The 24,103-nt window shown below is 32.9% G+C and overlaps 1 protein-coding gene across 4 annotated transcripts in view; it reads left to right on the forward strand.

Moving 5' to 3' along the window:
* The window catches only part of sdk (sidekick cell adhesion molecule), a 245,995-nt gene that overhangs the window by 173,174 nt on the left and 48,718 nt on the right, over window positions 1-24,103 (forward strand). The window contains exons 7-11 of one of the 4 annotated variants that reach the window (XM_072530619.1): window positions 1,889-2,008; window positions 4,172-4,327; window positions 12,266-12,392; window positions 13,013-13,314; window positions 18,788-18,988. In XM_072530619.1, the coding sequence (XP_072386720.1) occupies window positions 1,889-2,008; window positions 4,172-4,327; window positions 12,266-12,392; window positions 13,013-13,314; window positions 18,788-18,988 (906 nt within the window). Of the gene's footprint in view, window positions 1-1,888; window positions 2,009-4,171; window positions 4,328-11,789; window positions 12,124-12,265; window positions 12,393-13,012; window positions 13,315-18,787; window positions 18,989-24,103 lie in introns of those variants that run through there. The other 3 variants (XM_072530620.1, XM_072530621.1, XM_072530622.1) reach the window with 3 other exon arrangements.

Genomic DNA, 24,103 nt, shown 5'->3' on the forward strand with positions numbered 1-24,103 from the left:
TTTATTTGAATCAAACCAATTTGATCAAAAAGCGTTTCTACTGTTTGGTAAGTAGTTGGGCACATTTGCTATTTGAATTGTTGACATTATCAACAGATTTTGCATGCAAGTGTTTTGTGTAGTTAGTTACAGGTTTTTGTTGATAAAAATAATAATTTTACACCTATTTATATAGTGCTATATAGTTTATCGAGTCCAGTATTTCTCAGACCGTTTCCACAAAAAAGATTAACATTGCGTCCAGTGAATAATGAAAATTAACATTTGTTATAAGTACGAGTACGATTTGATGGCAACAATTGTAACAACGATAAGTTTCTGATTACTCGATTTGAAGGCCGTTTTATCTTCTTCTTTTTGTAGTGCCTATCCATTTCGGATGTTAGCCGCCATTATGGCAATCTGTACTTTGCACCAAAAGTTTGTTGTGTTGTGTTGTGAATAACGTACGTAGATTTTTTAGCCAGGAAATCCTTTAAAAATTAGTTGTAGCAATCCATATCTTTCGCTGTTCCTGATGATGTGGTCGAGGTATTCGATTTTGACTGTTTTTATTGTTGATTAGTACCGTGGTCGGTATAAGATATCTTCAGGATTCGACGATAAGGCCACATTTCGAAAGTCTCAATTTTCTTGAAAGATTTCCTCAGAGTGTATGTTGAATATCAGGGGTGATAGTATATATCCCTGTCGAACCTCACGTTTGATTTTAATACCATCGGATTCTCCTGCTTCCGTACAGATAGACGATGTTTAATTCCAGTAAAAATTTCTAATAATTCTTAGATCATAAGTGTTTATTCCAATATTTGTTAATATCTCCATCAGCTTGTCGTACTGTACTGTATTGAATACTTTATGGCTCAATGATACATGCATAAATATCGTAATTCACGTCTCTACATCGTTGAAATAGCACTTTTATGCTAAAGAGAGCATCTTTCGTAACCACTGCATTCCGAAAACCAAACTGTGTACTACTGATTTTTTTTCGCACAGTCTATATATCCTTTGATGTATGATTTTTCGAAATAACTTCACAATATGGCCCATTAAGCTGAGGGTATGGAAATCATTGCAGGGTACCGATTTTGTTTTCTTTGGTAAAGCAATAAACGTCGACTTCAGCGATGTTCTTGGTATTACTCCTCTTAAATATAATGTCATTAAATATTTTTGTTAGGCGGTGAGTACCTTCGGTATTAAATAGTCTTATGAGTTCAACATATAATTGTCAGGTCCAAGAGCTTTGCTTTAGTTGAGATATTGCTTTTTCCACTTTATCTGATGTGATTCATACGTGCCATTTTTATCAACTTGCACATATTACTACTAACGTGGTCGAATAATAACGTTTTTAATTAGCCAATTGTGCAGTTCTTTCAATCCACAGGCATGTGATTTTGCTATATTTGATTCAGGAGCTTTCAGTAAAGCAGAAATTTTAAACGTAATTGTCAAACATGCTCTCTTCCCATACCAGCTTTTTTTTTCGGTACAAACTAGTTCTTTATATTATGTGTATGTCTAATATGAAAGAAAACGACTTCAGCATCACTAAGAGTTATAGGAATTCACCACAGTACAAAATAACTTGTCTGTCATGCTGTGAAGCATAGCCATAGCCAAAAAGTTATCTAACTTTTTAAATTATGTCAACGAAGTTTACTGTTTTTCTAAAAAACGGCCACCAACATTCCAAGTCTATTGTTAAAAATCCTCCACTTCAGTAAAAAAATTAGTAGTATAGTACTTTGTACATATTATTTTCACCTTTTGCACTTTGACTTCGCAACTTTTTTTTAGTAATAATCGTAAAATTACTGTGTTCAATCATTAATAAGAAATGAAATATAGCTGTTATATCGAATATTTATTCACTTTTCAGCATCCCAACCAATTATGGAGTTTGGCCCTACCAACATGACGGTGCTTGACGGAAAAGACGCTACTTTGACATGTAGAGCTGTTGGGGCACCTATTCCAAACACTACGTGGGTGCATAATGGTAAGGTTTTATATTAAGGATGTTTTCATGGAAATGTATAGCAAAAGAAAAGTAAATTTTTATTAAACTTCCTAAAGAAAAGACTTACTTACATTATTTTTTTGGTATATTCTGCTTTTTTATTTTTATCGTATATATGTTTTTATTTAGATCTTGCACAGTACCAATATATGAACACTTCCTTTCCCTGCTGATATCAGAGTTCTTATATCCAAAGGTGCAACTCTTTATTTAACAACATAGTCTTCCGCCAGAACGTCACGTTAGGAAAACAGATTCTACATACGCACTTCACCTTCTAGATCGTAATCATTATTTTTAATGACGAATTTCAAATTCTTCACTTCCAAAATAAAGGCCTTCGGCTATCTTTATTAGAGTATATGGAAATCAACAAATTAAAAAGTACAGACATAATTCTGAATGACCAACCTGAGACAAACAGTTCCCTTCTCCTCAACTTATTCAGTTAAAGACTATAAAGTGTAAACACATACCAAAAATAGATCACTTGAGAAAGGCACTCTGCTGAAATAGCTGTAGTGATAAAATATTATAATAAATTTTGTGGAAGTTTTGAAAACAAAGTTTTCGGTGTTTTATTGTTATATAAAATGAATTTCGATCAAGTAACGGTCGAATCCACCACAATCTTACAGTGAGTGATCAAATTATTAGAGCCACCTAGTAAAATTCATTTTTTTTTACAAAAATGGTATATAATTGAGCTGTATAATATATTAATGCGTTTGTTTTCATTTGATTATCTTGTGACACTTTACGAAAGTACAATAAATAGTTTGGCAAACGTGGCAAACCAGCGGGCGTGGCAATAAGTGCTATCCAGGTTAGCTTGCAACTCGTGTGCATATTATTTTGTATTCTGGGTGTTTAGAGTTAATAAATAGTTTCCATTGCTCTCTAGTAATATTCTGACAGTCGCCTACTATTTTTTGTGAATTTAGCAAACATTGCATGTTCGTTTCACCAGTGGCACCACAACATCATGGGAAAAGCCAAAGATATCTCACCAAGGAAAATAAGCGGAAATATAATAATAGTCTCCCGTTTTATACCGCTTCGCGGCTTTGGGAGTATAGCAGGGTAGTCTGCTATATCTAATATCTATCTAATAAGCGGAAATAAAATCTTTATTATTGAACACTGATCAATTTCTAAAGTTTCAAGGGCAAATGTGAACCGTATGAAAAAAAATTTATAGACCCCACGGCGCAAACAAAAATGTGGCCGAAAAAAGTTACAATCTCCCGTGTAGATCCTCATAAATAGAGCTGAATTTGTGAGAAAAAGACTTGGGAAAAATACAAAGCGGGTTGTATTGTAAGGACGGTAAATCACCCCCTGAGCATCATGGTGTGGTCTATCATAAGCAGTCAAGGAATTTGGTAGACTCTATATTGTCGAAGGAACAATGCGACAAGACCAGTACTTGAGAGTACTGCAAACAAAAATCGGGAGTGGTTCCCGGATAAGAGTTTCATGTTTATGCATGACTCGGCGGCTTGTCACAAGGCAAAAAATGTTACAAAATGCCATGCTGACAACTAGATAAAAATGCTCGCGTAGCCTGGGAATTGGTCAAATCTGAATCCAATAGAAAATCTTTGGAAGCTAATGAAGAAAGAAATTTCTAATGAAATTATAACCACAAAGCGTCAATTGATCGAGCGAGTAATAGCAGTATGGCACAGGAGTGGAACAATTCAATAAGATTACCAGAAATGTATAGAAAGTATGCCAAGAAGGTGCTAGGCAGTCATTGCTGCAAAGGGTGATGCTACCAAGTATTAGGTTTAAGGCATGATTTTAAGTGTTTTCGTGTAATTACTCATTTCTTTTTTAATATTTGCAAACTTTATAAGGTGCAAAAAGTAAAATTTTATGAGGTGGCTCTAATAATTTGATCACCCACTGTATATTCATTAAAAAAAGAATTAATTCTAATAATATTAATCCACAAAAATTACGGAATGTTAGAGATATAGAATAATCACCTGTTTTTTAAATAAAAATTTGATCTTTAGCTTCTTACATTTCCAATCTTTATTTGGCAAAAATAACTCTTGTACCAAGCGCTTTTTGTCATGTTCTGAATCATAGCATGCTTGTGTTTGTGCATTTTGTTGCTACTAATGTTTTCAGGTGAAAAAGAAGTGGCTACGTCCAGCAGAGTGCAGATCTTAGACACGGGAGATCTGCTGATTGCCGCTGTCAAGGAGATCGATGCTGGTCAGTACACGTGTATTAGAAGCAACGAGGCCGGCGAAGTTAGAGGATCTGCCTATCTGCAGGTGTTGGGTTAGTATCTGCCACTTCTTGTTGATCGTGCTTATTGATGAATTTTGTTTTCTACTAACGTATGTTTTTTAAATGCGCACAAAATCGATGTTATGTCTTTCTGATTGAGTTAATTTAACAAAATATCTATAGGGGAGCGGTTTACCCCTATAAGCAGAGCATCAACTGACTAAAATTCTTTTTGCATTTCTAATGCACCAAACCTTTTTTATTCGATTCTATATATTTTTCCAAGATGAAATGTATTTTTTTTTAATTTTTACAAGTGGGCCGGCAATTGTTATTAACAAATAACTTATACAAAAAAGCAATTTCACCGAATTGTTTTGGAATCAATTTTTTTAGGTGTATCTCATCAAAATAATTACGTTTTCTCTCTTGATAATTTTTCGAAAAATGCTTCCTTTTCGAGTTATTTGCATGTTTTTGTTGAAAAAATGCCGTAATTAGTGATTTTTTGGATTTTTTTTCTAAAAAACTACTAAATGAATTGCAATTTTACAAATAGCTTTATAATCTTTAAACCGTCGAGTACAAGAATATTTTGACAAGGATAAATGGTTTCTATCTCGCTAAAAACGTGGACCCAAATATTTCGAATATGCCTTTCGAGAGTATCCCGCTAAGCGTGTACAGCGGTTGAGGTGCTGTAGGCGCTAAAAAAAATGCATCTAATGAAAAATTATCACCTTCGAAACCAGCATTATTACAACATTACTTAAGAGCAAAGTGGCAAATAAATGAATGGATTCAAGCAAAAAACAATATTATTTCATCTCTTGATCCATTAACCCATGATTGGACAATGGAAAATAATTGTTTCGATTTTAATTATTTTGAAAGTGAAACTAGTTTAGATATGTTACAAAAGTATTTCTGCTCATGTACCGGAAAATGTTCTACGAAAAATTGTAATTGTATTTCCTATAATTTAGAATGCTGCGCAGTATGTGCATGTACACCAGAGAATTGTAAAAATATTAAAGACGACTCTATTGAAGACAATGAAATCAGCTTATTAGATGGAAATCCTGTTGCTGTTGACGAAAATTTTCAAATTATTGACAATGAAAACGATGTATAATTAATATTATATTTTAATTTTATTATATTTTTCAATGAAAATTAATTATATATTGCTTAATGTATTTCACTGTAATAAAACATTCAATAATATAGTCACCACGTATATTAAAAGAAAAATTACATTATTATAGCATTGTAAAAAATTTATTTTAATTGTTTTAATTATAATATGTCTATATAAAAATAATTAGAAATATCTTTTTTTTAATAAATTGTACGTAATATTTGTATTGAATTAATTTTTTAAATTTAAACAAATATTTCTACGCGCCGCACGCCTGTAACTCCGCAACTGCTGTACACACTTAGCGGTAGACTGCTCGAAAGGCATATTCGAAATATTTGGGTCCACGTTTTTAGCAAGATAGAAAAAAATTATCCTTGTTAAAATATTCTAACTTGTACTCGGCGGTTTAAAGATTATATAGCTGTTTGTAGAATTGCAATTCATTTAGTAGTTTTTTAGAAAAAAAAAATCCCAAAAATCACTAATTAAGGCATTTTTTCAACAAAAAAATGCAAATAACTCGAAAAGGAAGCATTTTTCGAAAAATTATCAAGAGAGAAAAAGTGTTTATTTTGATGAGATACACCCAAAAAAATTGATTCCGAAGCAATTCGGTGAAATTGCTTTTTTGTATTAGTTATTTGTTAATAACAATTGCCGGTCCACTTTTCAAAATTTAAAAAATATACATTTCATCTTGGAAAAATATATAAAATCGAATAAAAAACGTTTGGTGTATTAGAAATGCAAAAAGAATTTTAGTCGGTATATTCTGTTTCTAAGCGTCTTTTGAGGGGTAAACCGCTCGCCTACTAGTTACTCTATATTTGCAGAAATTTAATTTATGTTTTTGTGAGTACAAATGTTTTTTATCTTTTTATGGTGCTCTAGTAAATATTTCCTTAGTATTTTGTAACTCATATAATGTGATGTCTTTGCTAATTTATTCTACGTATTATTTTTATAGTAACTAGCTTAATAAATTCGTTTAAATTAGGTTCCAGCTGCCTTCCTTTGATGTTTATTAATTAGTTATTGATTATTTTATATTAACTTAAAGGAAATATAACGCAGTGACTTAAAGAGAGTTTAGTTCACTTTAAATCTCAAAGACTAGTTTAAAGTTTCTACCCGTCAACAAATGTAGTCTTTTACTCCAGTCGTCAAACGAAAATGCCACTGAACCTCTAAAAATCATACGAACAAGCTGAATTTTGCTGAGCGTATTAATTTTGGAACCCAAAAAAAACGCAAAAAAGTTTACCACTTTTACCCCCGGGCTTCCCCCTAAAACGCCCTTCGCAGGGGGGTAAAAACGCAAAAAAATCGATTTACCAAGAATCTGTACACTGTAGAAAAAAATGTTTCAAACAAAAAATGTAGCTGAGATAATTTTAAACAAAAATATTTATAAGTATTTTTTTGTAGATTGAACCGTTCTCTTAAGGCCGGTTTTCACGCTACGTCTTATTGTACGTTTTGTTGGATAGGACAAATCCTATACAATAAAACGTGGCATGTAAACAGCAAAACGTACGTCTTGTCGAATCGAAATGAAATCCAAGGTCAGATCGTAGAAATGATGGGAGAAGCTTAGTTTTGCGAGAACTGATAGGATAAAACGTTACGTGAAAATACATGTTCAGACAAATCGTCCGATCTTGACGTATTTGACGACTAGTTCCACTGCAGTTCGTTTCATTTTTTCCAAAAAAAGCCTAATAATGTCAGATTTGCGGCAATGCACCCACGATTTTCTCGGGGAATTTATTGAATTCTATAAAAGTTTAAGTAGTTATGTTTTAAAACCAAGTAGATTGCATTACAGGTTTCAGGAATTATTTGGCTTAACGCTGGTTTGGATATTATGATTGTGAACTCCCAAGTCCTTGACGCTGCGTCCTATTGTAAGATATCTGAGAGTTGCTGTGAGTCTTTCATGGGGTGTAATGGCTTTTCTCATGAGATGTCTTATTTCAATATGTATGGTGTTACCAACTCTAGCAATTGCGCCAGTCATCTGGTGACCCCACTCTGTTGACCGTCTTGTCTTTTTCCTCTTCATCCCCTTTTTCCTCAGTCGTAGTATCTTTATAGTTGAAAAAATAAAAGAAAGCAGCCGTGTTTCCTCCATAATAAAAAAAAACACTAAACAAACTTCACACAACTCAAGACTATGAATTAGAAATGAGGTAGAAAACGGAAGGAAAAACGTAGTGTGTATACACTGGACAAAACGTACATTTTGTCGTACGTTTTATATGAGCCACAAAACGTACAATAAGACGTAGTGTGAAAACGGGCCTTTAGAAACAACGCCTGAAGCGACTGTCGATTTTGCATGTCAGTTACACGCGCGGAATCAATGTTTATTAAAACTTGTATCGTATATTTTTTTTGTTTGTGATTGTGTAATTCTATTCATTTTTTATTCTGCTGCTTACTATTTTTCAATAGATTTATTGGATTTAATCCCTAAGATTCCTATTTCTCAGTAGAAATTTGCCTTCAATTCGACCTTTGACTTTAGATTCAATAGGGTTTTTCCTTGACACTAGTTTTTTCACTGGATATTAGGGCGCTTTTTCTTTAGCAATTGTTGTACGGCATCTTGTGAGTAGAAACTTAAGTTCTTGAAACAGCGATCTATGCAAATACGCAGTTTGTAGAAAACAAGTAATTTGATATGTGACCGTTGGCTTATGTTAGTACGAATTAACTTGTTGATGTTAGTGTGCATACTTTGTTTACAAATTTTGTGAGAAGGAAATATTAGGTGGTAAGTAAATATTTTATGGTAGTATATGCAGGATTGTTTAACAACTATATTACGTTGTATGTGTTAAAAAAATTGCCAATTTTAATTTTTAACTGAATTATGACTTAGGTCACACTTACCTCGTTAATATTGCCTACTGGGGTAAATGTGAGCACGTGTACCGGGATAACTGTGAACTTGCAAAACTATCTTTTAATTTTTAATTCTAGATTGAACATGGTGAGAAACTATAAACGGAAGTCGGATCGAGCAACCAAATATACCCAAGATGATTTTAATTACTCAGTGTCAGAGATAAAAAGAGGGGTTTGTTCGATATACAGGGCACATAAATTGTATAATATTCCTAAAACAAAATTATTCTATCATGTGACTGGTGCTTGAGGAGTTAAAAGCAAATCACAAGGGAGGGCTCCAGCGATTCCACTCCAAGATGAGACTAGATTGGCCCAAGGACTAACAACTATGGAGCAGTGGGGATTTGGAATATCCAGATTGGAACTACTAGAGATTGTTCGCGAATTTGTTACCAAAAATGACATAAAAACTCCGTTTAAGGATAACACTCCTGGGGATGAGTGGTTCGGGAGTTTTAAAAGACGTCACCAACTTAGCATAAAAAAACCCCAAGCTGTAGAGTACTCAAGAAAAAAAATGACATATCCTTTCATCATCCAACAATATTTTGATATTCTCAAAAAAACTTTAGTTCAGCTAAAATTAGAGGACAAGGCAACTCGTGTGGAATATGGACGAAACATCCATTTCTCACGACACCAAAAAAACCAAAGTCGCGGGACCTAAAGGTAAACCAAGTTCCAGAACTACTTCCGGTCCAGGAAGAGAAAACACTACGGTTCTTTCAGCAGTGTCTGCATCAGGGACGAAGGCATTGCAACTAGTCGTATTCATGGGAAAACATATTTGGGATTCCTGGCTACCAGATAACAAGAACTCATTTCCGGGAACTGTTTATGCAGCCAGTCCCAATGGATGGATGGAGAGTGACGTATTTTTTAATTATTTAAAAAAACGTTTATTTCCGCATCCGGTACTGTTGATATATGTCGGTCATAGTACCCATATTAGTATTGAACTAGTTGAATTAGCACGACAGAATGATATCACAATAATCAAACTTCCTCCTCATACCAGCCACCTTCTGCAGTCTTTGGATTTAGCCGTATTTAAGTCTCTAAAAGACGCTTGGGACCAACAACTCGTAACCTGGCAGAGAGATAATACTGGCTTTAAAATAAAAAAAAAAGTTTTCTCTGACGATATCCACTACATGGAAAAACGTAAGCGTAGAAATGATCAAAAACGGGTTTAGAAAAGCTGGTATATATCCATTTAACCGTCATATCATACCAGAGGAAAAATACCACCCTTAAAGTCTAAAAAGATGGAAAGAACAAAAGAGTTTAAAAGACCAAACAATAGTTTAGTTCTTCAAAAATTAGTTTTGAGGAGCTGCTATTAAACATTGTTAAACAGACAAATAAGCAAAGTCCTTCGGGCTCAAAAAAGAAAAAAAGTAGCTGCAGGGGCAGAAGTCGTTACTTCCGAAGAAGTTGTGAATAAACTTACAGAAGAAAATAGATTGAAGAACATAAAAGAAATAGAAAACATACAAAACAAGAAGAACGCAGAAAGAAAAAAGAAGCAAAAATTCAAAAACCGAAGAGGATTAAGAAACGAGAAGAAACTTTTAGTAGCTCAGAATCGGAAGAAGATTTGGTAGAATATGTTGACTCTGAAGATGATTTAGATACTGAAATATTTGAAGAAAACGAGCAAATAATTGAGAAAGAAGTGCCAACAGTTCGAGAGTTGGGAAAGACCCAAATCGCGCTGGGTATTTGGGTTGTTGTAGAGTAAACATCTAAAAAATATATTAACATTTTATTGGAAGAATTGATATCGAGATTGAAAATGAATGGAAAATTTGCTTTTTAAGATATAAAAAGAGTAGTAACACCTTTTTTGGCCTGATATAGAAGACACGGATATGATAGTTGAAGACGATATCGTAAAAAGTTTACCAGTTTACCAGTTTTGTCGGGTTGAACCTTTAAATCTTAAAAAGTTTGTAACTTGCTTAAAAATAAATAAATTAAAATTTTTCAAACATTAAAAAATTCGTTTTTTCTCGCACTTTTAAATTATTTACACTTGCCTCAAAAATAACACGCTGTTGTAAGCTTAAGTCCATTGTCACACTTATCCCAAATTGACGGGAAAGTGTGAACCATGGATACTTAAAAAAAAATTTAACATAATTTCCACATCTGATGTTACGAATGTGCCCAAATTTAAGTATATGTAGTAAAGTCCGTAAGCATTCTAGGAAAAAAATATCATGACTTAAAAAATCTCCTAAATCTTGCAAATATGTCATAAAAATTATCTGACTGAAAACTAGTTCACACTTTGACGGGTTCACCTTACCTATAGTTTAAATTTCACTGCTGCCGATGATTTTTTCGATAGCTCGCTAGTATCTATAATAGATATCTATTATAGATAAAAATACCAAGGTCTAATAAGCCGTAAAAAATAAATAAAAAAATAACAATATGGGTAGAGACGGTCCTGCATATACTTTGTCAGACTGTAGTAAAAAAGGAATTTTAAAGTATGCCATTTTTAAATAATTTAATCTACAATTTATGATCGATACTCGAAAAACTATTTCCAACTTGATTTGAATAGACCAATTAATATGCCATTAAAAAGCACTAAGTATATTATTACGAAACTAAACAACAAGCGGTTGTAATGTCGTACCTAATTAGGATGAAGTTCTATACTTACTACTTTAACTTCGGTATTGAATTCATTATTAGTTTCATTTATTGTATCTTTTTTATTTAGACTATAATATGTGGTTTTCTTCGTGTTTCTATTAAAAAATTTCGTAAGTTCTGGTCTTGATCTTATGAAAATAGCGTCTTGAGAAAAAAGCAAAAATTGGCTTGCCTTACTTATTTTCACTTCTTGTATTCCAAGTTTGATTATTTGTTTAGGAATATAATGTTTCAGTATTCATTTATTATTGTTTGTTCGCTCTTTTTTTTTCTCGCTCCTTTTTTTGTCCATTTCCCCTGAATATCACCATTTGATTTTTGTAGTCCTCGTGCGATATTTTGGTTTATTAGTTTCGCTTCTTTCAAAAATGTCCTGCATACCTAACGATTTATCTTGTTGGCTCACAGATGGACTTTCTTACTTTCGAAATAATATTAAAACAATAAAAACATTTTAATATCGCACATAATTCTTCGTAAAAAAATGAATATTTTTTATTTCATGCATAAACAATATGAAACCGCGTGACCCTAGAGACATCTATTATAGAGAAACAAAACTACATTAAGTTAGCAAATACATATTTTAATGTAAATATTTAAAGTTTATTCAATGTGAAAATATATTTAAAATTTATTATAATTGCCATATATTTCATTCGTGTTGAATAAAATGGAAATAAAATTTTTTCATATTAATGGACAAACAATGGCGGTGTAGATATATGTTTTATTAGAATATTACCGTTAGTAGAGTATAATGATTAGATTTTAACGACTTTTGAAACGTTCTGTACGGTCAACTTTACCTGATTATTATAACAATTGTCCATATTTCCTTTCTGTGTAATAAACATTAATCCCCATTCTTCACAGATAATTATTATAAGTTGGTAACACGAATTTTCCCACGTTGCCTTGGAAACATCTGTTTCTGTTACTTAACAGTTAGTTTTAAAAGTTTGGTGTTGATGTAAACAAACTGTGTTTCCAGTAAAACAGTAATGCTTGTGTTTTCTATTTATTTTATGCATTCAAATGTTGCTTGTTTTACACTTATTATTAGTTTTTCGCTATGGAGACGCCGTTTACCATGAAGATAATTATTTTACAGGTTATTTGATGGTTTTATTTGAACTTGAATAGAAATATTTACACAAATTGCATGTTTGAATGAGATGCAGTCAATTAAAACTATGTTTTTTGTTAGATTTAGTGACTTCCAAGATTAAAAATGTGTAATTTTTATGTTCCAGTTCGGACACAAATCGTTCAACCACCAGTTGATACTAGAGTACTTTTGGGACAAACTGCTACATTGCAGTGCAAAATATCTTCAGATCCGACAGTTCCATATCAGTTAGATTGGTTTCGCGATAAACAGTAAGTAGATCTTAAAACAGTTTATTCAGTAAATGGCTTCAAACTTTTATTTATTGAAAAGCAAGACTGTTATCCAATAATTATAATCTGAAGTAAATGTATGAAACTTATTCTTTACCGATATCATGTTTTCTATTTGTTTTTCTATTCTATTGTTTTGTATAAGACCTATTTTTACAGTTTTTATGCTGAGTTGTGTGTACAGGTTGCTTTGGAATATGATATAAAGGTTTATTTTCTTCAGTGCTGCATTTAAAACCATTCATAGATACTGTTAATGTTAGATTTTCTAGGGTATTCACATTGCTCTATACCCATAAAAAATTTATACATATTTCACAGAATAATATTTTCAGCAGTACATTTTTTGCCAATTTCGTTATGTAATGGGTGTTTCATTTGTATTATTCTTTTGTTTGTAGTTTTAAATAGCTTGTAGAATTTTCTTTGAGATTTTTTTTAGATATATATTTGAAATGTGATGAAGCATATTTTGTTGATTTTTATTCTCCAGAATTATAGATATTTCTGGACAAACTTTAAGCTAGGTTTTTGTGTATATCAGTTGCAGCTGTTGGATTCTCATGATCCTCTATTAAATATTGTCTATGTTTTCTTAGATTAATAAGCCCTCGTGGATCCCAAAGAATCAGAATTCTCAGTGATGGAACGTTAGAAATTGAAGCTGTCAGGGCATCTGATGTAGGCTTTTACACCTGTTCTGTCCTCTCCCCTGGTGGCAATGAAACGAGGTCTGCAAAATTATCAGTCATAGAGCTACCTTTCTCTCCATCGAGTGTTAAAGCTGAAAGAGTTGATAACGGATCACAAAGAGCAGTAAACGTAAGTTGGACGCCAGGTTTTGATGGCAATAGCCCAATAAAGAAGTATATTGTGCAAAAAAGAGAAATACCAGAGCTGGGTAAGTATTGAATCTTTACTTAATGTTGAGGCTTTAAACACTGTTTTTGTGTTATACTGCTCTTAATTATACCTATCCTTTGATTAGAAAGCCGTTTTCGATCATGGTGATTGGTGGTGTTGGAATTTTCATGCCAATAATAAAATACTAATGCTTATTAATGTGTATAATGATGATACTTTGAAAATATACTAACACCATTACAAATATCTTATAGTCTCAAACAACTTTGTTAGTATTTTTTGAAAGTGACATTTTATGTACCATACAATAATAAATCAAAGGAAGCTTTGTTGCATCTAACCCGATACATCTAAATGCTTATTAATTTGGTGAAGGCTTACGAAATAACTTATTGTAAATAATAACATAATTAAACCCTTTTGCAGTTGACAACTATATAACAACACTGAACTAAACAACAGAAACATCTATCATTACCAGAGACTCACGCTATCACTAGATCTTTCATAATAAATATACTATTAATTTTATTAGTATGTATGATGTGTGTTATGAGGTAATTTCATGTTTTGAACTAAACTTTCTGTGCTCATATTCATAAAAGTATATAATCAGGGAAAAATTCGAATTATAAATCATGGAAATGATACATTTTTGTAAACATTAATTCTATAAATCTAGTACTGACCAAGCTTGAGAACATTTTATGTACTTCTTGGAACATTATGACTTGATTATTGGTTATTACATTGAATTGTGTATGTGTGTTTATATTGTGTTTTTTCTATTTTAATGTCAGATGACAAAATATGGGCATACTACTAAATGATACAACATTGTTTACTTTGTGTTTGATGTATGATGAGGTGATTATCATCCAAGATTATGAAGATTTTAAGTACATGATGCAAACATTGGTAGAAGAATATAAAGAAAGGAGGGAATGAATATGCAGAAAACTGAATATATAAATATTCGTGGATAACAATGAAATTTAGCCTACAAGGAAATGAAACAAAATAATGTGAAACATACAATTACTTTATATTAGGTATAAAAATTACTAAGGATGGAACACTGGCCACAGCAATCAAAAAAATGAATATGTGAAAGAGACCTGAAGATCTATGGAATGATAGAAGGAAATGGAGCCCATAAATCTGAATACAGTGGAGGATTTTGTACACTGATAATTATATAAATACTCTCTTGCTTTTCACATCCTCTCTCTTAGTTCACAGGGGCTCATAAGGCACCAAGATCAATAATTTTCCTTTGATATTCTTTCAGTTTTTCTATCTCTATTTGGGGAATATTATATACTACACTGACCAGCAAAAAAAGTGGCCACCTTAATATTTCCGAAAATGAAAATTCATTGGAAGTTTTATGCACTGTTTCATATTGCGCCTCAATTTAAATATTTATTGCGATCATGTATGCTTGTTTTTGACAGTTTTGACGTTTATGTTATTGTTTTCTGTAGTTGCTGTTTATCTTCTAAGTTGAAAATATTTAATTAAACAGTAATTTAGCTTTTCAAACGCGGATTTCGACTAAGTGAATAATTAAGATATGATGTTATCTATAGATGTTGGACTAACTATTGCATTGCTACAAGATGGAAGAAGTCAAGTTTATGTATCTGAAACTTTAGGTATTCCGAGAACTACATTACAGAAAGCTTTCCATCACTTTATATAGACTGGTACATACTCACGTCGGCCTGGTTTCGGTTGTAGAAGAGTTACCTCACAAAGAGATCATCATTTTATTGTGATAAAACTTTTAAGAAATTGCCATTCCACTGCCATTGCTGCAATAAACTGTCTGTGGGAGGTTCGAAATGTGAATGGTAAGTGACAGAACGGTTAGAAGGCGCCTCAATGAAAAGGACTAATGACAAGAAGGCCGGCTATTGTTCCCGAATTACAGCCCAGACACTGTAGGAGTCAATTAATTATATTTGCTCGACACCATCAACACTGGGATATACAGGATTGGAGCCGAATTCTCTTTACTGATGAATTGCGGTTCTGTTTGAAGTTTCTATGGAGAAATGAAAGATATGGCCAAGCTTGTGTGTCTCAGAGAAGAAAGGTTGGCGGTGGTGGTGTTTGTGTCATGGTTTGGACTTATTTTCATCAATGGTCCCCTGAATGCTCACCTGTATATGGATATTTTGGAGCCCTGATCTGAATATCATTGAACATATTTGGGATGAACTTCATCATAGGGTTAGAAGTCAACCAGGCCAGCCAGAAAGTCGTGCAAAACTTCAAAACATGCTTCGTGAAGAATATGAATATATTTTGTCCTCATGCTGTAGCTGAGTACTCATGACTTCAACTTACCGTGAGTTTTACATTTTTTGTTAAACTCACTAGAAGAATTTATAAAAAAAGTAATTTTTAATTTATTAAATAATTATAGTCTGGACAAAATTATATCGAGCACCTCTTGTTTTTTTATAATTTTTAACATACCAAATTACATATCAATAATTTTTATCTCCAATAAACAGATCAGTGAAAGTCTTTGTTATATCGGATCCTCTACTAATAGAGCTCATTTAATTTTTGGGGTTTAAATAAAACACATATAAATCATTTTTAACAAACATCTTCTTTAAGTAATTGGTACCATTAATTTATCATAGTACTAGGATTACCACATTATTGGCTGCACATTTTCTTAATTCTTCGCCGATTCAGACAACTATTCATTGTCATTTATTACATATTGCTTTTAATACTGGTGGCCGATCAATCAAAATAACAACCATCCATTGTATTAACCATCTAAAATAGGAAAATTTATACAGTGTGTCCACGGATGGGGTGTTCAATAGGAGAAACTTTTTTTATTTTTACGGAAAAATGTAAATCCTTATGAACTGTTACACCAAGTTCGGAAATGTAATAATAATCTAATGGGTGACATAAAACAGTTATCTTTTAGTCATCATCATAAGTGGTTCGACAATCCGTTGTGGATCAAAACCGGTCTTATTAAGGTCTTGTACATATTGAGCTTTACTATACGCTTTATATTTTTATTTTTTAAATGTTTCTAGAGACCGCGAACAGTTCTGTTTGCTATTGCTATGCGTCTTTTTATTTCGTCGCTTGTCGTGTTTGCTGCGTTTACTAGCCATCCAAGATATGTGAATTCTTTGACTAGCTGAAAGGTATGGTTGTTAATTTGAATTCTCTGTTGTATATTTCGGAGGTTTGTAGAAACCAACATATATTTGATTTTTCCTCGTTTACCACAAGTCCTAATTCAGTTGGTTGCCGCGTTCACAAGCCTTGTAAAACACTGCACCACGTCTCTCATACTTCTGCCCACTATAACTATATCGCCAGTGAATGCGAGAATTTGCGTCAATCTTTTAAAAATAGTTTCATTCATTCTAATATTTAATTGTCTGATTGCCTTTTGGAAGACAATATTAAAGAGGAGACACGCCAGCGCGTCCCCCTGTCAATTATTAACGTCAAAGAATGTAGTTTTCTTCTTCAGTTCTAACGCATGAGTTTACGTTTTGCATTGTTAGTTGGGTCAACTTAACTAACTTGTGGCCTTAGGTGGGATCTCAAAGTCTATCATTGCATTATATAATGCAGTTCTTTTCACACTATCATAGGCTGCTTTGAAGTCGATGAAGAGATGTTATATTCTAGTGACTTTTCTAGAATCTGCCTATGTGCTTGAATTGATGTGTAGTTGACTTTCCAGCAGTAAATCCGCATTGATATTGACCATCAATATCCTTTGTAAAGTGTGGTAAGTCTGTCAAACAGTACATTGCTGAAGATTTTATACGCAGTACTAACAAAGTAATGCCTCTATAGTTCTTACACTCCAGTTGATCACCCTTTTTATCTTCTTCTTCAGTGCCTTATCCGGACCGGATGTTGGCGATCATCAAGGCTATCATGGTTTTGTTGACTGCTCTGCGAAACAGCTCCGCTGAGGTCATCCCAAACCATTGTCGGAGATTTTTCAACCACGAGATACGACGGCGACCCTTTTTATGCAACGGACATATTATTCCCTTTAGCCACTTTTCTGGTACCAATTCATTCTGCCAAATAAGTACTATTAGTTTATGGATTGCTGCAAAAAGTTGATCACCACCCTTTTTATACATTTCCGAACAGATTTCATCGATTCCTGAGGCTTTATTGTCTTTGAGTTTTAGGATGGCATTTAACACTTCTTCTCTTGTTGGGTCTTCACTGTGTAGTTTAGGATGGCATTTGAAACCTCTTCTCTTGTTGGGTCTTCACTGTGTAGACGTTGTAAATTTTGTTGATTTTCTATGTTGTAACCTCGTTTAATATCGTTTATATTTAGATGTTCGCTGAAATGTTGTGCCCATCTGTTAAGGACTGAGTTTTTATCATGTAGAATTTCACCGTTAGTGTCTTTACACATTTTTAATCGTGGTTTAAATTTTTGACGGCCATTATTTAAGGATTTGTAGTATTTCCTCGTTTCATTTTTATCGAATAAACTTTGTATCTCATTGAGAGTGTTCTGTTCGTATTCCCTCTTGTTACGTCTATGGATACGTTTTTCCTCTCCTCTAAGACGTCTATACTCTTCTTTTTTTCTCCGTATACAATCTGCGTTGATGGTTTTTAATATCTTTTAGTACCTAAGATTTTAAACAATTTTTAAACTGTCAACCATTTCTCTAGCTCAAGCAGATAAGTATGTCAGTAGAATTTGGCACAATCAATTGTGAAATTATGAGGATCACTCTGTAAAAGATAATTCCCTTTTAATATATAATGCGGGTATAGTGCCGTCAGTCATTAATAACTACACTATAATTGTCTCTTTGAATCATTTCTATTTATTCGCCACTATACATACTGCTATAACTAGTAATTTAACGGAGTTCATTTCAAGTCTTTTGCAGCAAAAACCGAAATCGAAGTGATTTTAAAATGCTCATATGAACAAACATATCGAAAGCGTTTTGCTTGGAAAAGCGGAAAATTGATGCTCTAACGCAACGCTTTTTAACCGAAAGAGGTCTTAATAAAACCGATAAGTTCAATAACATCAGGATCGTATCAAAGGGATACATTGGACAGTTTTTTGTCTTTTTCCTATAGCGGCATATAAAAAACTCATTTGACATCAGACCGAATAGTACTAACACTTTTACATTGAATTAACTATATCAGGTTATCAAAAAATCCTTCCCAAATACTAACATTTGACCCACGAGAGAATAGACTTCTCCTACTAACACATATATAACACAAAAACACTGTTTAACTGCATGGGCATGTAGCGAGGTAATTTATTTTGTACAAATTCCCTTATTTTAAATTTTTGCCTTATATAATTTGGGACTAAACAATTATTTATTATTTAAAAAAAAAATCATTTTATTATTGATTTATTGCAAAATGTATGCATGCTCATATTCGATTCGTTTCCATTTTCGCCCTTCCTATACCGAAAACAGAGTTATTTGTTCAATCAGTTCCCCCCATTGCAGGACCGATTCCAGATCCGCTTCTCAACTGGGTCACTGAACTCAGTAACGTCTCAGCCGCTCAGAAATGGGTGCTGTTGACCAATCTCAAGGCTGCTGCCGTGTACCAATTCAGGGTCAGCGCTGTAAACAGCGTTGGCGAAGGACCACCGTCGGACCCCAGCAACCAGGTTATGTTGCCGCAAGAAGGTAAATTTTTGTCATGAATATACATAACATATACGTAGCAAATAATCGTTGTTGAACGTCATACATCCAATAAAGCCAGACGTAAATCATTAAAACAAATTGCCAAATGTTTCGTATAAATTTAGTTAGTTTAGAGCTACTGATAAAAAATTTTAATATTTTGCGGAACACGTATCAGGTACACTTTTTATCTAATATTTTTTTAATATGAGACGAAAACTATACTCAGATGCAAAAAAACGCAACAGAAAATTTTGGTCAAATTCAAAGTATTTCAATTTTTTATTTTTAGCCCTATTTTGATGATTTTTTTAGCACACTGTATAAATTTATAAATTTTACTTTGGTATAGTCAGTTTGGTGATAATAAACTTATTGCACAAGGTTAATTAAAACGTGGTTTTATTATCCTAACTTTGAAACATCCTGTGGAATAATTCCGTTTGCATATTTTCGTAAAACCTTATTTTTCGGTTGCATCCATGTCTCCTAAGGATTGTGTTTTTTGTTTCATGTCAAAATATGCCTTGGTTCATTTTTTAGAGCCAAATGAATTTGACACTCATTTTTAGGACTTTTTTAATTATGATTATTTTGGAGTTGTTTTGTAATACGATGAGGTGGCTTTGGTGATTGTTATCATTATGTCATATTGACACTTACATTTTGTTTACCTACGATTGATCATTTTTCTTAGTGTCGAAGATTGTGCGAAAGCCGTTACTCGGGTTGAAGATGGGCGAAATTATGAATATGAGGCTAGAGTACTACACACTCATCGCTCTACCATCCAAAGGGTAGTGAAACAAACAATCGTAAAGCGGGAAGTGACAGGAAGCGCGAAACTACCGCTTTAGATGATCGTTTTATACGAGGCAACGCTTTGAGGGATCGCCATTTATTAGCGGTTCAAACAAGAAATCAGCTTCAAGAGGTTCGAGACAATAATGTAAATGTATTTACAGTTCGTCGAAGATTACATGAATTTGGTTTTCAAAGTTGCAGACCAGCAACTCCAAATTACTTCCACGGCACAGAGTGGCTAGACTACAATGTTCCAGGGAACATTTACATTGGAATTTAGGACAATGAAGTAATGTTCTTTTTACGGATGAGTCGAGATACTGTCTTCACTCATCAGATGGGAGAGAACGAGTATGGCGTCGAACTGGAGAGAGATTTCAGTCCCCGCGTTAGCGATGGAGGGTATGGTATAGGCAGGAATATCCTGAGAGGTGCACACTGAATTGGTATTTATTGAGGGCTCGTTGACTGCACACCGATATATTGAGGAAATTTTAGCGAATCACGCAGTACCCTTTTCTCAATATATCGGCGATGATTTTCTATTAATGCAAGATAATGCGCGGACCCCACTCTGCAATGTGTATCACGCAATATTTAGAGGAAGTTGATATTAATAAAGTGAACTGGCCAGCGTGTTCGCCAGATCTGAACCCAATAGAGCACGTTTGGGACTTGCTTAGTAGAAATATTAGAGATCGCGAAGTCGCACTAGCCTCAATTAACGCACTTCGCTTGGCTCTAGAAAAGGAATGGCAAAACATCCAGCAAGATGATATTCGCAACCTCATAGACATCATGAGCCGACGTGTACAGGCAGTTATAGAGGCTAGGGGAGCCAATCATCGAGTTAGAATCTATAGAGAGGGCATCACGTGACTAAAAACGACCTCACTTCGGCCATATTGTGTTGCCACTTTTGACAGATCGTATATGTTTATTTACGTTGGTTGTTTTTCGAATATTTTTAGTTTTATAATACTTTTATAGAAACTGTAATAGTATATTGTGATAGTGCATAATAATGGTTTCTTGTTCTCAACGTAGTTGCAGTAGCAGAAGCGGTATTAATAAAAAATCTTCAGGAATATCGTTCCACAGGTTAGTATACAAACATGTAAACAAAGGAATGGCCCGTACTTCAGAGAATAAATTAATAGTATTTGACTGTATTAATTTATCTTTATGTATAATATATCGTGTTTTTAGTGTTTACCGAGGGATAAATAAATCATAGTTTATTAAAAATGTATTGCACTTTTTTAGATTATGATTAAATCTTCTGAATAACTAGTCATATTTTTATAGTAGTTTTAATATTATTGAGTCCGGCCATGATCCCACCGCCATATTGGTTTCACAGTTAGCCACGCCTACCTACGCCGTTTTTAGTACATACGTTAATATGCTCATAGCTTCTCCATAGATTCTAACTCGATGGAGCCAATACAAAGTATTAAGTTATTTTTTAGTAGTTTTTCATTATTATTTGCGTACTTGGGTGAAGTTACATTTAAGTTGTTTTGTTATGTTTTGTTATTGTTATCATTGTTCATTAAAACCAAGATCATGACGTTGCATTTTAATCATTATTTAAATACAGTACGTCTGAGTACGACATTCCTTCTATATCAGTCACCAAAGCCCCCATCGTTGTATTACAATTTAATACAAAAGATTATGGTAATAATAGAAAAAGTCGTAAATTGTGGGTGACAAAGTCATTTCGCTTCTAAAAATGACCCAATACATATTTTTACATGAAACAAAATACTTAGAAGACATGGTTGCAATCGAAAAACAAGGTTTTGCGAAAACCCGCTTACGGAATTATTCCACAGGATGTTTCAAAGTTAGGATAAAAAACCACCTTTCGATTAACCCCGTATAATAGGTCAAATACAAAATTTTATTAACTAACTCACTAATACTAAATTAAAATTTATAAATTTTTACACAGTGTGCTATAAAAATCAACAAACTTGGGCTAAAAATAAAAAAACTGATACTTCGAATTTGAATTAAATTTTCTCTGTTGCGTTTTTTGCATCTGAGTGTATAAAACTATAAAAAAAGTTCAAACAATCCGCCATTTTGTACTAAGCACTATCCAAATCGATTGTAAAATTCTCGTCTAACAGTAGCCAGAACTCTTGGCGTTATTTCTGCCCACGCTTAATTAATTCTCAATTTTAATGCTTCAATATCTATACATTTTTGGTCAGATGGGGGCATCTAAAATTCAAATTTTGAATTTTAGATGCCCCCAGATAAAATAATCGTTCGGAGGACACTTAATGTTACAGTTAGGGCAAATCAAACAATAATTAAAACTGTTTTTAAGAAATTCATTGTCCTCTATCCACCCATTTGAAACCAAATTTCTTCTTCATCTGGAGTTATTTCTACAAGTCTCGGTAACATCTCTTCTTGTAGCAAGTCCAAAAACTCTTCTGAATTTAAATTTTCCTCATAGAAAAATGGTCCAATAATATTGAAATATCTTTTACTATAATAAAACATCTTTATAAATGCTACTTTCTTCTCAACTGAGTAAATTTTATCAACTTTAATGTTTTTTAAACAATAAATCATAAAATCAAAATATTGACAATCCAAATATAAATATTGCCAATATATAATTTCATTGTGATCAAACGCAACCCCTTATACACATTCTGTACTACGTGTGGACTAACTTTTACAACAATATTGTTCTGAAGCTATTTTCTTGTGGCATTTTAAAGTAATTACTATTTAAATGGGAATAAGCCACAATTAAAAATTAAATTACGTTTATTGATTTTTCAATTTCCGCTTCGGAAATCGTTCTCAATCTTTTACAACAATACTCTGGCAAACGTATTCGCCCTGTTAAGGATGATTGGCGGTGCTGGTGAGTTGTCGACGAACTACATTATAGGTAAAAGAACGCAACAACAGTGTTCAAAATTTTAGACATGCGAAAAATTCATTCATTCGGTATGCGATAAGTTGATTATAAAATGAAATATAATAAATATAAAAGTTGATTATAAAATTAAGGAAAACATGAAATATGATGTTTGAAATTTTACAGAATTTTAAATGTTGCGTTTTTTAAACTTTAATGTAGTTCGTTTACAACTTACTTTGAATGACGTATGACTTTTGACGTTAAGTAATTAAGGAAGTAGGAATTCAACAGTTTAGAATTTCCCATTGAATTTCCTATGGACCGTTTTACGATTCACTCCATATATCTTGAATAATATCAGATGACAGTTACTACTTTTTAATAGAGATAACTGAAACAAAAACATCATGACTATTGCAAAATTATAATGTGTGACCTGATACTCCCAGGTAAATATGGCAACATGGCAATTATGATGTACGATAACATTTATTTTGCATTTAGACTATATTAGTGTCATAACAGTTGATTATGTTTTATGGTTCTATTAATGATGATCTAAAATAATTAACACATTTGTTAAAAAAAATTTGTCCAAGAGTTTGCTACCTTTTACTTTCATATCAAGTTGTTACAAAGTTGTAATAATAATGTGAGATTATTGTAATGTATTTTTCAATGATTTTCTGATGAAATCTGTTGATAAATGATTGTTATGAAGATGAAAACCGATAAGAAATCTCAACTAGAATCTCTTAAATGAAGAAAGTGATAACGAAAACTGTAATAAATAACTGTAATTAACAACATAACAAAAATTTTTATTGATATTCAGTTACTAAGTCACATGCTCTTCCGTGGCTTTACACAGCATATTCTCTTTGCTGTTTACCACATACTAATCGCCATTTCTTCTTGTCACATATTATATCTTCTTCAGTGAGTTCTCTTTTTCCATTGCCGTTTTTATTTGTCCGTCCGACTGAGATCTAGGACAATTTTCCTCCTTCTGTTTGGTTTTTATTTCCAAGTTCTCAGCGCTATTCTTGTCTGGTCCATCCTATGCATATAGCCATGCCAGAGTAATTTTCATTTTTCTATTCTATTCTATTTCGTCTCCTTCACATTCATTGGTTCTCTAATTCGTTCATGTTGCACCTTGTTCATTGGTGTTAATCTGCAGCTTTTTCTCTAAAACATCATCTTCATTACATTTATTCTACTTTCCATTGTTTTATTTGTCACCCACGTCTGTGAGCCATTATCTAAACAACTTTCCACTATTATTCTATTCTATTATTTTAGTATTATTGTATTTTCGTCTATCTATTGTATGTCCTCTATCACTTCTTAGACAGTCATAGCGTCTTCTTTCGTCTGTAATGTCTTCTGTCATTTTGAATTTGTCAAATCAT

Source organism: Diabrotica undecimpunctata, chromosome 4 (assembly GCF_040954645.1).
Source record: "Diabrotica undecimpunctata isolate CICGRU chromosome 4, icDiaUnde3, whole genome shotgun sequence".
Lineage (NCBI taxonomy): Eukaryota > Metazoa > Arthropoda > Insecta > Coleoptera > Chrysomelidae > Diabrotica > Diabrotica undecimpunctata.